This window comes from Eschrichtius robustus, chromosome 4, assembly GCF_028021215.1.
Source record: "Eschrichtius robustus isolate mEscRob2 chromosome 4, mEscRob2.pri, whole genome shotgun sequence".
Lineage (NCBI taxonomy): Eukaryota > Metazoa > Chordata > Mammalia > Artiodactyla > Eschrichtiidae > Eschrichtius > Eschrichtius robustus.
Window position 1 is genome coordinate 85,582,990 of NC_090827.1, and position 13,389 is coordinate 85,596,378.

The following is a 13,389-nucleotide window of genomic DNA, read 5'->3' on the forward strand; positions in this document are numbered from 1 at the left end:
TTTATTCAATCCATCAAGATTACTAGGCCACATGTCACCATCCCCAGCTGAAATACAGCATCATGAAATCACGATTAAAGTTATAGACACCAATTCATGAAGTGGCAAGAGATTACAGATACTACATTTCCTCCTCTTGAGAATTAAGTTTCAGTCGCATTGACAACTTCTGAAAGAATACCCATAAATTATTTAAATTATATTCCCCAACTTTTCCCCTTGATTCATAGCTAAGCAATTTTGACTAGTTCAATGTTGTTATGCTTTAACAAGATAATGTACTGAAAATATTTTAAGAAGATTGTGACCGTGTGGTTGGAATAATGAGCAAAGATGGCAGGGGAATGGGTGACGTGTAGTCGAGTCCCAACCCTGCTAGGAACAGGGTATGGCTTTAAGGGAGTCACTCACTTTTTCTGATAATGTTTGTCCAGTCTTCTCTGAGGGGCTTTCGTGAGAATCAGATGAGTGGAGGTATGTGAAAGCAATTTGAAACATGAAAAGCACTAAAAATAACTAAAAGAAGTTGCTGAACAACCTTGGTAGAACAAATGGGAGTAAATGTTGAGGGCATCTTTCGTTTAATTTTACAGGGAACAAGGGAAACTCTCAGTCGTCACTGCACTACCCTTGGTGATGCTCTTCGGAAAGAGAATGACTTTGCTCTTATAATTGATGGGAAAACCCTCAAGTATGCCTTAACTTTTGGAGTACGGCAGTATTTTCTGGACTTAGCTTTGTCGTGCAAAGCTGTTATTTGCTGCAGGTAAGTTCTCCATGGTATTGTCAGATTTTTTTTTTTTTTTTAAACAGATTATTTTTTAAATTTATTTATTTATTTATTTTTGGCTGTGTTGGGTCTTCGTTTCTGTGCGAGGGCTTTCTCTAGTTGTGGCGAGTGGGGGCCACTCTTCATCGCGGTGCGTGGGCCTCTCACTATCGCGGCCTCTCTTGTTGCGGAGCACAGGCTCCAGACGCACAGGCTCAGTAGTTGTGGCTCACGGGCCTAGTTGCTCCGCAGCATGTGGGATCTTCCCAGACCAGGGCTCGAACCCGTGTCCCCTGCATTGGCAGGCAGATTCTCAACCACTGCGCCACCAGGGAAGCCCGGTATTGTCAGATTTCAGTAATGAGCAACTGGATCCTAAGTTCTTGATTTTTAAAGTTCCTTGAAGTTATTTTATCCAGAATCCATAAATGTCAGGTTATTTATTTATTAATTCATTCACTCAGGGTTCACAAACTGGGATAGCATTTATTAGCAGAGTTTTGAAAGTGAGTCCTGACAATCATTAATGATTATTGTTCATAATTTGAATTGGCAGGTTTCTTGCCATTCTGTGTTTATTTACCTGCATTTCCATCCAGGGTTGTTTCTCTAAAGGTTCTGTTTTCTACACTTAAATCTTTGATTCTGTTGCTTGGACTTATTTGGGGGAATGCATGATGGGAGACACTAACTGAATCATTTTCCAAATAGCTGAGCATTTCTCTGAAGGCTGTTTATTGACCATGTAATCTTCTGCCCTCTAATTTATAATATTGCCTATATCCTAAATTAAAATCTGTTTTGAGGTATCAAGACCTACTCCATAGAATTGTATTTTTGTGAACTATTTAGCTCCAATCCTTCCTGAACTTCTTGTCAAAGAATCTTCCTCATGTCTTTGACTAAATTGTTTTAACAGTGTCTTCCTAAAACTTAAAGTATATTTATGACTATGCCCAGTCTCTTCCCCTCTGGTCACCATGAAATGCAAGGATTTTCCTCTTTGCCACCCACTTACTGAATCTTACCAGCTGGTCAGACTAGGCGTTGGGTAGCAGTTTCTCAAATTGCTTTCTCTTCATGCGAGATGAAATACTAGCAGGGCTTCCGGAGAATTTCTCAGAATCTGTGCTTTTAACATTATCTTTAAAACTGTACTATTGACCTTTATTTTTTCTTTTAAAATATATTTATGAATAAAAGAATCTTCTGCTTTTTAAAACTTTTTTTGGTCCAGGCTTTATTTACTTAAATATCCTGTATATGATATTGTCTCCAAACTTATAAGCCATGCCTTATAGGTATTTCCTAAATTTCAGTGGGGTTTTTTTGTGAAATATAGTTTAAACCATACTTAATAAATATCCTTGATAAGTGTCATTTCAGCCTATAAAATTATATTATATTCAGAGCATTAAGAGAGTTGCTTATTATTCCTAGGAATCTAATTATTTCATTTAATTTTTCTTCTCTGTGGCATGTATTAATAAATACTATTACTATAAAGCTTTTAGGCAATACAGTTTACAGATATTTAGTAGTAGTAATAATCAGACTCTGCTTAACCATGAAGAAAAAATTGGAAATCATTTTCTTGACTGTCTTATTTAAAAAGCATGAGAAGAGGGAGGGGATATGGGGATATACATATGCATATAGCTGATTCACTTTGTTATACAGCAGAAACTAACACAACATTGTAAAGCAATTATACTCCAACAAAGATGTTAAAAATAAATAAATAAAAATTAAAAGCATGAGGATACTCATGATTTTTTAATATCTGCTTCTCCAGTGACGTTTCTTGGTTCCTCTGTAAATCTCTTGACCAGGTTTTAGTAATGTTCAACTCTGATGCTCTCCCATCAGGATAATTTTGTGCCAGACTTGGTTGTTTAGTCACTTTCATTAACGGAGGCACAAGGATCAACAAAAGATTGCTCAAAAGCACATTAAGTGATATGGCTGTTGGCTCCTGTTCAGAAACAGAACGGACCACAGAGCTGTTTAGATAAAATGACCGGTTCCCTTGAGCCGGCATCCGTTCTGTGCCGACTGTGTGCTGGGGAGAGATGCTGCCCATACCAGGATGAACAGGACGTCCTGCCTGCTCGCCTTCGTATTTGTGTCTGCCTTGTGTTTTAAGCAGACTCACAGCTGGTTTGAAAGACGTGGGAGGCCGATTTCATCGCAGCTGAGCCTCATTCCTAGAGCATTGCTTAACACGGTACCTCCCACCATTCTTCAAAAAGTGAAACCACAAAATTAAACAATAGCAGAGGGAGAGAAAAACTAGAAAGCAGAGTCCAGGGAGAAAAAAATATGTTCTGTGCTTTCGAAATTCCCTCCTGAGATCCTCGTTCTGGATGCTCACGAGTCACATGGACCTCAGCGCCCCTCCAGGTCCCAGGCCCCTGGGAGGGACACACACTGCCGCGCACGTGCAGCTCTGCTCTGACACTGAGCTTATAAAGATGTGGGTGGTGGCCCTTTCCTCCCTCCATCCTGTTTTATGCATGTTTGAGGACCATGCAGGTCCCTCTGCAGACACTGAGTTTTATTTAGAGTTTTAGGGGTTTTTTTAAAAAGTAAAAAACTTTCCTCTGCTTTTTTCCTCTAATTACCTTCATATTCTCTCTTTTCCCCTAAGGACGGTGGTTCATTCGTCTAAGCCCATAATTACATCAGTGCCACTGCCCGATTTATATCTGTGCACCTTCTTGGCCGGGTGCCGCTTGACATTTAAACTATTGGCACAGACCATCTTCTTGTCATTTAGCTTACTGACCTTGAAGCATAATTTCCATGATGATTCCTCACTGTGAGGAATAGGTGGGCAGTTCTGCATATCCTTCTTTACAGTTAAATGCACGCATTCTTACTCCTGGTTTCTCAGATGATTGTAATCTCCTAGCCTCAGGAAATTCTCTATTTTACTCCATTATAAGAAACCCTCCAGATGAATACTGAATATTATTTCAAAATACAGTAGGGCACTGTTTCTCAAATTAGTTTATGTTCATGCTGGCTTTCTAGGTTTTTCCCTCAAACGACTTTACAGTTTCTTTCTTGTCAGTCCACACGTGAAGATAATTCAGCATCTGCTCTTCCTCGGCAGTCTTCTCTTTGCTAGAGTGGAAGTAGGGGGAAAGCCTCCCTTAATGGATAATGAGGCTCTGGACATTAGCTCCATCTTCAGGATTACATCCGCCACTTTTCTTCCCTGACATTATCAGCATGAAGGGCAGGAGGCAGTTTTTAGTGTTTGCCTAATTGACAGAGTTATAATGATGAGCGTTTTCCCTGAAGAGTCTACAGTTGAATTGAAAGAAACAGTTGTTCTCTGTCAGTTGTCATGACATATCTTACTCACCATCATTTTCTAAAGGGAATACTCAGAGACAGAAATAATCCCCTGGCCCCCAAATTATTCAGGGCTTTGGAGTGCTGGTTTTGGTTTACAGAGTGAAGGTTGAATGTTATACATCAAATAATTTTTTCAGTTATGTAAAATCCAAGAAGTAAAATAAAATCTGTTTTTATCAGTCTACCGAGTACTGTATTTTCATAGGTACTGTGCAGTTTTTGTTTTTACCGCTGTGCGAATTTACCTGTATAACCTGAGTAGTTTAATAGTAAACATGCATGTTATGTTATAGGAGTTTCTGGTAAGTTTTCCTAGTCCCTTCTTCAGGTACACTGATTTTTACCATTTGGCGTGATCACAGATACTTTTTTTTTTTTTTTTTTAATTTATTTATTTATTTATGGCTGTGTTGGGTCTCCGTTTCTGTGCGAGGGCCTTCTCTAGCCGCGGCGAGCGGGAGCCACTCCCCATCGCGGTGCGTGGGCCTCTCACTGTCGCGGCCTCTCCTGTTGCAGGGCACAGGCTCCAGACGCGCAGGCTCAGCAGCTGTGGCCCACGGGCCCAGCCGCTCCTCGGCATGTGGGATCTTCCCAGACCAGGGCTCGAACCCCTGTCCCCTGCACCGGCAGGCAGACTCCCAACCACTGCACCACCAGGGAAGCCCCACAGATACTTTTGAAGAACAAATGAAAGCTATGGATTTCATACAGACATGTAAAATTGAATGTACCGCTTAAGGGATTTCACAGACTCCCTGGAACTCCTTGGACAGGCAGAGGGGGAAAAGGGTTGCTCCAGGACTCATGGAGATTTGTGTACACAGCTAAGATCAAGAGCTATTCTACAAACTAACCTGTACCAGATAAATACTTTCTCATCTCAGCTGCCAATATTTTATGCCCTAAGGTCTTACAGATTGTGTAATTGATAGAAGGGCACCTAAGCTGGGGATTTATGAAATGCTTGTTCTAGCTTCACTGCTCTGGCACTTTGGATACCTAATGGAATCACTCTGGCCTTGGTTTTGTGACCTGTAAAATGAAGAGCTTAGCATATAGCAGTGATTCAAATACCCCAGGGAGAATGGATGTCTACAGCAGTTAAGATTGGAGCTTCTCTGGCATAGAAAGGTGGGAAACCTGTGCACACAGGCACCCTTCCTGGGTTAGCTTCTTCCAGCTTGAGAGCTACTAGGCCAGGGGACCTCTCCTAGCCCTTTCAGTTTTTGGATGAACCCTACTTCTTTCTTTTGGCCACTCTGTGCTGGGATCTGCTTAATTCAGGGAAGCATCTGTTCTACCTCTTTTAATATTCCCTCCAGAAGAGAGTGGGAACGTTGCAGTGGAGCATCTCTGTGTGTTAAACAGCATGTGGTTTCAGAGATCCTCGTCAGTTCGCGTAAGCCAGCCTTTCAAAGAATCTTACATTTTTTCTGTAGTTGTCAGTTTAGCTTAAACATATTTTGAAACTTACGTTCTGTGACAGTTGGTTGAAAATTGGCCTAGAGCCTCCAAGCTTTTAGACTGTCTAGTAATCACCGTTCTCCTACATAACTTATGTACTCATGTCTTCTGAAAAGCAGAAGTGAAATTGAAGTAAGCATTTTTCCCTACTTGCAACATCTCTAATCAAAGTTTAACCCCCTTTTAGGCCCTCTTCCCCATAGTGCATAAGAAAACACTTGACTTCAGTGAGTGTCCTCACTCGGGAGTGGCATTCCAGGCAAAACCTTTCACCTGAGTCCGATCAAGGGGCCTTCCAAGAAGGTGTCTAAAGGGACACCTTGAATACTTTCCGTCATAGCCTGAGAATGTTAAGTAAAGGGTCAAGACAGATCCGCTTCTTGAATCTTTTGGGATTGTCTTAAACTTTAAGGATTTGTCTAAATAAATGTTCTACTTAAAGGGTAGTCATAAAGCACAAATGAAGCTAATAAATGCTCAACAGACATTCTTTTAAAGAAAGAAGTTTGTGAACATGTTGGATGCCAAGCAGATGTTTGGCTTTGAGAAGACTTACAAACGCTTAATGAATGTCAACCATATATTTGCTTCCAAGAAAATATGAATAAATGTTGGCAATGTTGAGAGAATATTTCTTTCATACATGTATGGCTAAAAGAGGACACACTGAATAAATTTTATAACTTCATAAAATGCCCATATTTTGTGTTAATATTATAATAAGTTGCTCAGCCCTGTTCGTCTCATTTGCTTTTCTACCTCTACTGAGTAATGTTAAAGGAAATACATGGCCATATTATAGCCTGGTAGCCAATTATGATGATGTACATCATCAGGGAAGTCCATATTGGACAGTAAAATATCTAAAAACTTATGAGAAATCTAAATGCTATAGAATCCCACTGTAATTCATTATATAGTTTTAGATGTGACTCAGTTTACATAAACCACCATCACTAACACACATACACAAACACACACTAATTAGAACCACAGATTGTATAATTCTGATAAAACAGAGTTAGACTGTACTGGAAAGTACATCAAGCATAAGTGTAAAGCTCAGTGAATTTTTACAAAGTGAACACACTCCCCTGTCAATCACCCAAACATGACCAGCACCCCAGATGCCCCCTCATGCTTCCTGTGTTATATTATCTTCCCAAGGATAACTGCTAACTTGATTTCCATCACCATCTTTCTTAAGTTATATCTTGTTCATTTCGGTCTTTTTCTGTTTTGTATCTTGCTCATTTGGAGTACACATACGTGTCTTCCATAGCTACATTCCAATTCTTTATGATTCTTTTCTGTTCAGCAGTTTTAAGTACAGAGCTCTGCAGCCTCACACTAAAGGCCTCCCTAAAGCTTCACATCAATCAGTAAATCGGTACTACTCTAGTATGTTCTTCAGTCAAATACAGATCCACCTAAGAGATAATTTACACTTCTCCTTAAGTTCTACAGTGATAGAATGAAAGGACTTCATTTTCCAATATGCTAAGGACATGGTATATAGAATCTACAGCATTATCTGATCTGTCAAACTAGTGATCACACCATGTGGGAAAGGGAAGCAGAGTTAGTTTGGTGTAACTGGTTCTCCTTGAACCCTTTATGGTTTCTAGTGATTACCTTCTTGTTAATAAACCTATCTGAGCGATCCCCACTTACGGCAAATTAAAGGTTTAGTGTCTTGATCCAGACTAGAGTTCCAGGAGTTGAGATCATGTAGAATAGTAAGTCATGGCTGTCTAGAAGCTGTGCGACATGGAGTGAAGAGAAAAGAGAGACAGCATCCTAGCAGAAAGATGATCCTCGGAAAACAAAAGGCATATTGCCAAGAGAGCAGTGAGAGAAACAACAAATGCATGTAATATGATGGGCTTTATTTTTTTTTTAACGTAACTTTTTTTAACATCTTTATTAGAGTATAATTGCTTTACAGTGGTGTGTCAGTTTCTGCTTTATAACAGAGTGAATCAGTTATACGTATGTCCCCATATCTCTTCCCTCTTGCATCTCCCTCCCTCCCACCCTCCCTATCCCACCCCTCTAGGTGGTCACAAAGCACCAAGCTGATCTCCCTGTGCTATGCGGCTGCTTCCCACTAGCTATCTATTTTACGTTTGGTAGTGTATATATGTCCATGCCACTCTCTCACTTTGTCCCAGCTTACCATTCCCCCTCCCCGTATCCTCAAGTCCATTCTCTAGTAGGTCTGCATCTTTATTCCCGTCTTGCCCCTAGGTTCTTCTGACCGTTTTCTTTTTTTTTTTAGATTCCATATATATGTGTTAGCATATGGATTTCTTTTTCTCTTTCTGACTTACTTCACTGTATGACAGTCTCTAGGTCCATCCACCTCACTACAAATAACTGAGTTTCGTTCCTTTTTATGACTGAGTAATATTCCATTCTATATATGTGCCACATCATCTTTATCCATTCATCTGTCGATGGACACTTAGGTTGCTTCCATGTCCTGGCTATTGTAAATAGAGCTGCAATGAACATTTTGGTACATGACTCTTTTTGAATTATGGTTTTCTCAGGGTATATGCCCAGTAGTGGGATTGCTGGCTCATATGGTAGTTCTATTTTCAGTTTTTTAAGGAACCTCCATACTGTTCTCCATAGTGGCTGTATCAATTTACATTCCCACCAACAGTGCAAGAGAGTTCCCTTTTCTCCACACCCTCTCCAGCATTTATTGTTTGTAGATTTTTTGATGATGGCCATTCTGACCGGTGTGAGATGGTATCTCATTGTAGTTTTGATTTGCATTTCTCTAATGATTAATGATGTTGAGCATTCTTTCATGTGTTTGTTGGCAATCTGTATATCTTCTTTGGAGAAATGTCCGTTTAGGTCTTCTGCCCATTTTTGGATTGGGTTGTTTGTTTTTTTGATATTGAGCTGCATGAGTTGCTTGTATGTTTTGGAGATTAATCCTTTGTCAGTTGCTTTGTTTGCAAATATTTTCTCCCATTCTGATGGTTGTCTTTTCATCTTGTTTATGGTTTCCTTTGCTGTGCAAAAGCTTTTAAGTTTCATTAGGTCCCATTTGTTTATTTTTGTTTTATTTCCATTTGCCTAGGAGGTGGGTCAAAAAGGATATTGCTGTGATTTATGTCATAGAGTGTTCTGCCTATGTTTTCCTCTAAGAGTTTGATGGTGTCCAGCCTTACATTTAGGTCTTTAATCCATTTTGAGTTTATTTTTGTGTAAAGTGTTAGGGAGTGTTCTAATTTCATTCTTTTACATGTAGCTGTCCAGTTTTCCCAGCACCACTTATTGAAGAGGCTGTGTTTTCTCCACTGTATATTCTTGCCTCCTTTATCAAAGATAAGGTGACCATATGTGCGTGCGTTTATCTCTGGGCTTTCTAGCCTGTTCCATTGATCTATATTTCTGTTTTTGTGCCAGTACCATACTGTCTTGATTACTGCAGCGCTGTAGTATAGTCTGAAGTCAGGGAGCCTGATTCCTCCAGCTCCGTTTTTCTTTCTCAAGATTGCTTTGGCTATTCGGGGTCTTTTGTGTTTCCATACAAATTGTGAAATTTTTTGTTCTAGTTCTGTGAAAAATGCCAGTGGGAGTTTGATAGGGATTGCATTGAATCTGTAGATTGCTTTGGGTAGTAGAGTCATTTTCACAATGTTGACTCTTGCAATCCAAGAACATGGTATATCTCTCCATCTATTTGTATCATCTCTAATTTCTTTCATCAGTGTCTTATAATTTTCTGCATACAGGACTTTTGTCTCCTTAGGTAGGTTTATTCCTAGATATTTTATTCTTTTTGTTGCAATGGTAAATGGGAGTGTTTTCTTAATTTCACTTTCAAATTTTTCATCATTAGTGTATAGGAATGCAAGAGATTTCTGTGCATTAATTTTGTATCCTGCTACTTTACCAAATTCATTGATTAGCTCTAGTAGTTTTCTGGTAGCATCTTTAGGATTCTCTATGTTTAGTATCATGTCATCTGCAAACAGTGACAGCTTTACTTCTTCTTTTCCGATTTGGATTCCTTTTATTTCTTTTTCTTCTCTGATTGCTGTGGCTAAAACTTCCAAAACTATGTTGAATAATAGTGGTGAGAGCAACCTTGTCTTGTTCCTGATCTTAGTGGAAAAGGTTTCAGTTTTTCACCATTCAGGCGATGTTGGCTGTGGGTTTGTCATATATGGCCTTTATTATGTTGAGGAAAGTTCCCTCTATGCCTACTTTCTGCAGGGCTTTTATCATAAATGGGTGTTGAATTTTGTCGAAAGCTTTCTCTGCATCTATTGAGATGATCATATGGTTTTTCTCCTTCAGTTTGTAAATATGGTTTATCACATTGATTGATTTGCATATATTGAAGAATCCTTGCATTCCTGGGATAAACCCCACTTGATCATGGTGTATGATCCTTTTAATGTGCTGTTGGATTCTGTTTGCCAGTATTTTGTTGAGGATTTTTGCATGTATGTTCATCAGTGATATTGGCCTGTAGTTTTCTTTGTTTGTGACATCTTTGTCTGGTTTTGGTATCAGAGTGATGGTGGCCTCGTAGAATGAGTTTGGGAGTGTTCCTCCCTCTACTATATTTTGGAAGAGTTTGAAAAGGATAAGTGTTAGCTCTTCTCTAAATGTTTGATAGAATTCGCCTGTGAAGCCATCTGGTCGTGGGCTTTTGTTTCTTGGAAGATTTTTAATCACAGTTTCAATTTCATTGCTTGTGATTAGTCTGTTCATATTTTCTATTTCTTCCTGGTTCAGTCTCAGAAGGTTGTGCATTTCTAAGAATTTGTCCATTTCTTCCAGGTTGTCCATTTAATTGGCATATAGTTGCTTGTAGTAATCTCTCATGATCCTTTGTATTTCTGCAGTGTCAGTTGTTACTTCTCCTTTTTCATTTCTAATTCTATTGATTTGAGTCTTCTCCCTTTTTCTCTTGATGAGTCTGGCTAATGGATAATCAATTTTGTTTATCCTCTCAAAGAACCAGCTTTTAGTTTTATTGATCTTTGCTATCGTTTCCTTCATTTCTTTTTCATTTATTTCTGATCTGATCTCTATGATTTCTTTCCTTCTGCTAACTTTGGGGTGTTTTTGTTCTTCTTTCTCTAATTGCTTTAGGTGTCAGGTTAGGTTGTTTGAGATGTTTCTTGTTTCTTGAGGTAGACTTGTATAGCTATGAACTTCCCTCTTAGAACTGCTTTTGCTGCATACCATAGGTTTTGGGTTGTTGTGTTTTCATTGTCATTTGTTTCTAGGTGTTTTTTGATTTCCTCTTTGATTTCTTCAGAGATCTCTTGGTTATTAAGTAGTGTGTTGTTTAACCTCCATGTGTTTGTATTTCTTACAGATTTTTTCCTATAATTGATATCTAGTCTCATAGCGTTGTGGTCGGAAAAGATACTGGATACGATTTCAATTCTCTTAAATTTACCAAGGCTTGATTTGTGACCCAAGATATGATCTATCCTGGAGAATGTTCCATGAGCACTTGAGAAGAAAGTGTATTCTGTTGTTTTTGGATGGAATGTCCTATAAATATCAATTAAGTCCATCTTGTTTAATGTATCATTTAAAGCTTGTCTTTCCTTATTTATTTTCATTTTGGATGATCTGTCCATTGGTGAAAGTGGGGTGTTAAATCCCCTACTATGATTGTGTTACTGTCTACTTCCCCTTTTATGGCTGTTAGCATTTGCCTTATGTATTGAGGTGCTCCTATGTTGGGTGCATAAATATTTACAGTTGTTATATCTTCTTCTTGGATTGATCCCTTGATCATTATGTAGTGTCCTTCTTTGTCTCTTGTAATAGTCTTTGTTTTAAAGTCTATTTTGTCTGTTATGAGAATTGTTACTCCAGCTTTCTTTTGATTTCCATTTGCATGGAATATCTTTTTCCATCCCCTCACTTTCAGTCTGTATGTGTCCCTAAGTCTGAAGTGGGTCTCTTGTAGACAGCATATATACGGGTCTTGTTTTTGTATCCATTCAGCCAGTCTGTGTCTTTTGGTTGGAGCATTTAATCCATTTACTTTTAAGGTAATTGTCGATATGTTGTTCCTATTACCATTTCCTTAACTGTTTTGGGTTTATTATTGTAGGTCTTTTCCTTCTCTTGTGTTTCCTGCCTAGAGAAGTTCCTTTAGCATTTGTTGTAGAGCTGGCTTGGTGGTGCTGAATTCTCTTAGCTTTTGCTTGTCTGTAAAGCTTTTAATTTCTCCATCAAATCTGAATGAGATCCTTGCTGGGTAGAGTAATCTTGGGTGTAAGTTTTTCTCTTTCATCACTTTAAATATGTCCTGCCACTCCCTTCTGGCTTGCAGAGTTTCTGCTGAATGATCAGCTGTTAACCTTATGGGGATTCCCTTATGTGTTACTTGTTGTTTTTCCCTTGCTGCTTTTAATATTTGTTCTTTGTATTTAATTTTTGATAGTTTGATTAATATGTGTCTTGGCATGTTTCTCCTTGTGTTTATCCTGTATGGGACTCTCTGTGCTTCCTGGACTTGACTAACTATTTCCTTTCCCATATTAGGGAAGTTTTGAACTATAATCTCTGCAAATATTTTCTCAGTCCCTTTCTCTTTCTCTTCTTCTGGGACGCCTATAATTCGAATGTTGGTGCGTTTAATGTTCTCCCAGAGGTCTCTGAGACTGTCCTCAATTCTTTTCATTCTTTTTTCTTTATTCTGCTCTGCAGTAGTTATTTCCACTATTTTATCTTCCAGGTCACTTATCCGTTCTTCTGCCTCAGTTATTCTGCTATTGATCCCTTCTAGAGAATTTTTAATTTCATTTATTGTGTTGTTCATTATTTATTGTTTGCTCTTTAGTTCTTCTGGGTCCTTGTTAAACGTTTCTTTTATTTTCTCCATTCTATTTCCAAGATTTTGGATCATCTGTACTATCGTTATTCTGAATTCTTTTTCAGGTAGACTGCCTATTTCCTCTTCATTTGTTAGGTCTGGTGGGTTTTTGCCTTGCTCCTTCATCTGCTGTGTGTTTCTCTGTCTTCTCATTTTGCTTAACTTACTGTGTTTGGGGTCCCCTTTTCACAGGCTGCAGGTTCGTAGTTTCCATTGTTTTTGGTGTCTGTCCCCAGTGGCTAAGGTTGGTTCAGTGGTTTGTGTAGGCTTCCTGGTGGAGGGGACTAGTGCCTGTGTTCTGGTGGATGAGGCTGGATCTTGTCTCTCTGGTGGACAGGTCCATGTCTGGTGGTGTGTTTTGGGGTGTCTGTGGCCTTATTATGATTTTAGGCAGCCTCTGTGCTAATGGATGGGGTTGTGTTCTTGTCTTGCTAGCTGTTTGGCATAGGGTGTCCTGCTCTGTAGCTTGCTGGTCGTTGAGTGGAGCTGGGTCTTGGCGTTGAGATGGAGATCTCTGGGAGATTTTCACCATTTGATATTACGTGGAGCTGGGAGGTCTCTTGTAGACCAGTGTCCTGAACTTCGCTCTCCCACCTCAGTGGCACAGCTGTGATGCCTGTCTGGAGCACCAAGAGCCTGTCCTCCACATGGCTTAGAATAAAAGGGAGAAAAAAAGAAAGAAAGAAGAAGATAAAATAAAATAAAGTAAAATAAAATAAAGTTATTAAAATAAAAAAATAAGTATTAAGAAAAAAAAATTTTTTTAAGTAATAAAAGAAAAAAAAAACAGACAGACAGAACCCTAGGACAAATGGTAAAAAGCAAAGCTATACAGACAAAATCGCACACAGAAGAATCATACACATACATACTCACAAAAAGCAAAAAAGGGAAAAATATATATGTATTGTTG

At 38.9% G+C, this 13,389-nt stretch overlaps 1 protein-coding gene across 2 annotated transcripts in view; it reads left to right on the forward strand.

The window, feature by feature from the left end:
- Nucleotides 1–13,389, forward strand: part of ATP8A1 (ATPase phospholipid transporting 8A1) — a 230,557-nt gene that overhangs the window by 154,171 nt on the left and 62,997 nt on the right. For both annotated transcript variants that reach the window (XM_068542245.1, XM_068542246.1), the window contains exon 24: nt 594–766. In XM_068542245.1, the coding sequence (XP_068398346.1) occupies nt 594–766 (173 nt within the window). The remainder of the gene's footprint in view (nt 1–593; nt 767–13,389) is intronic.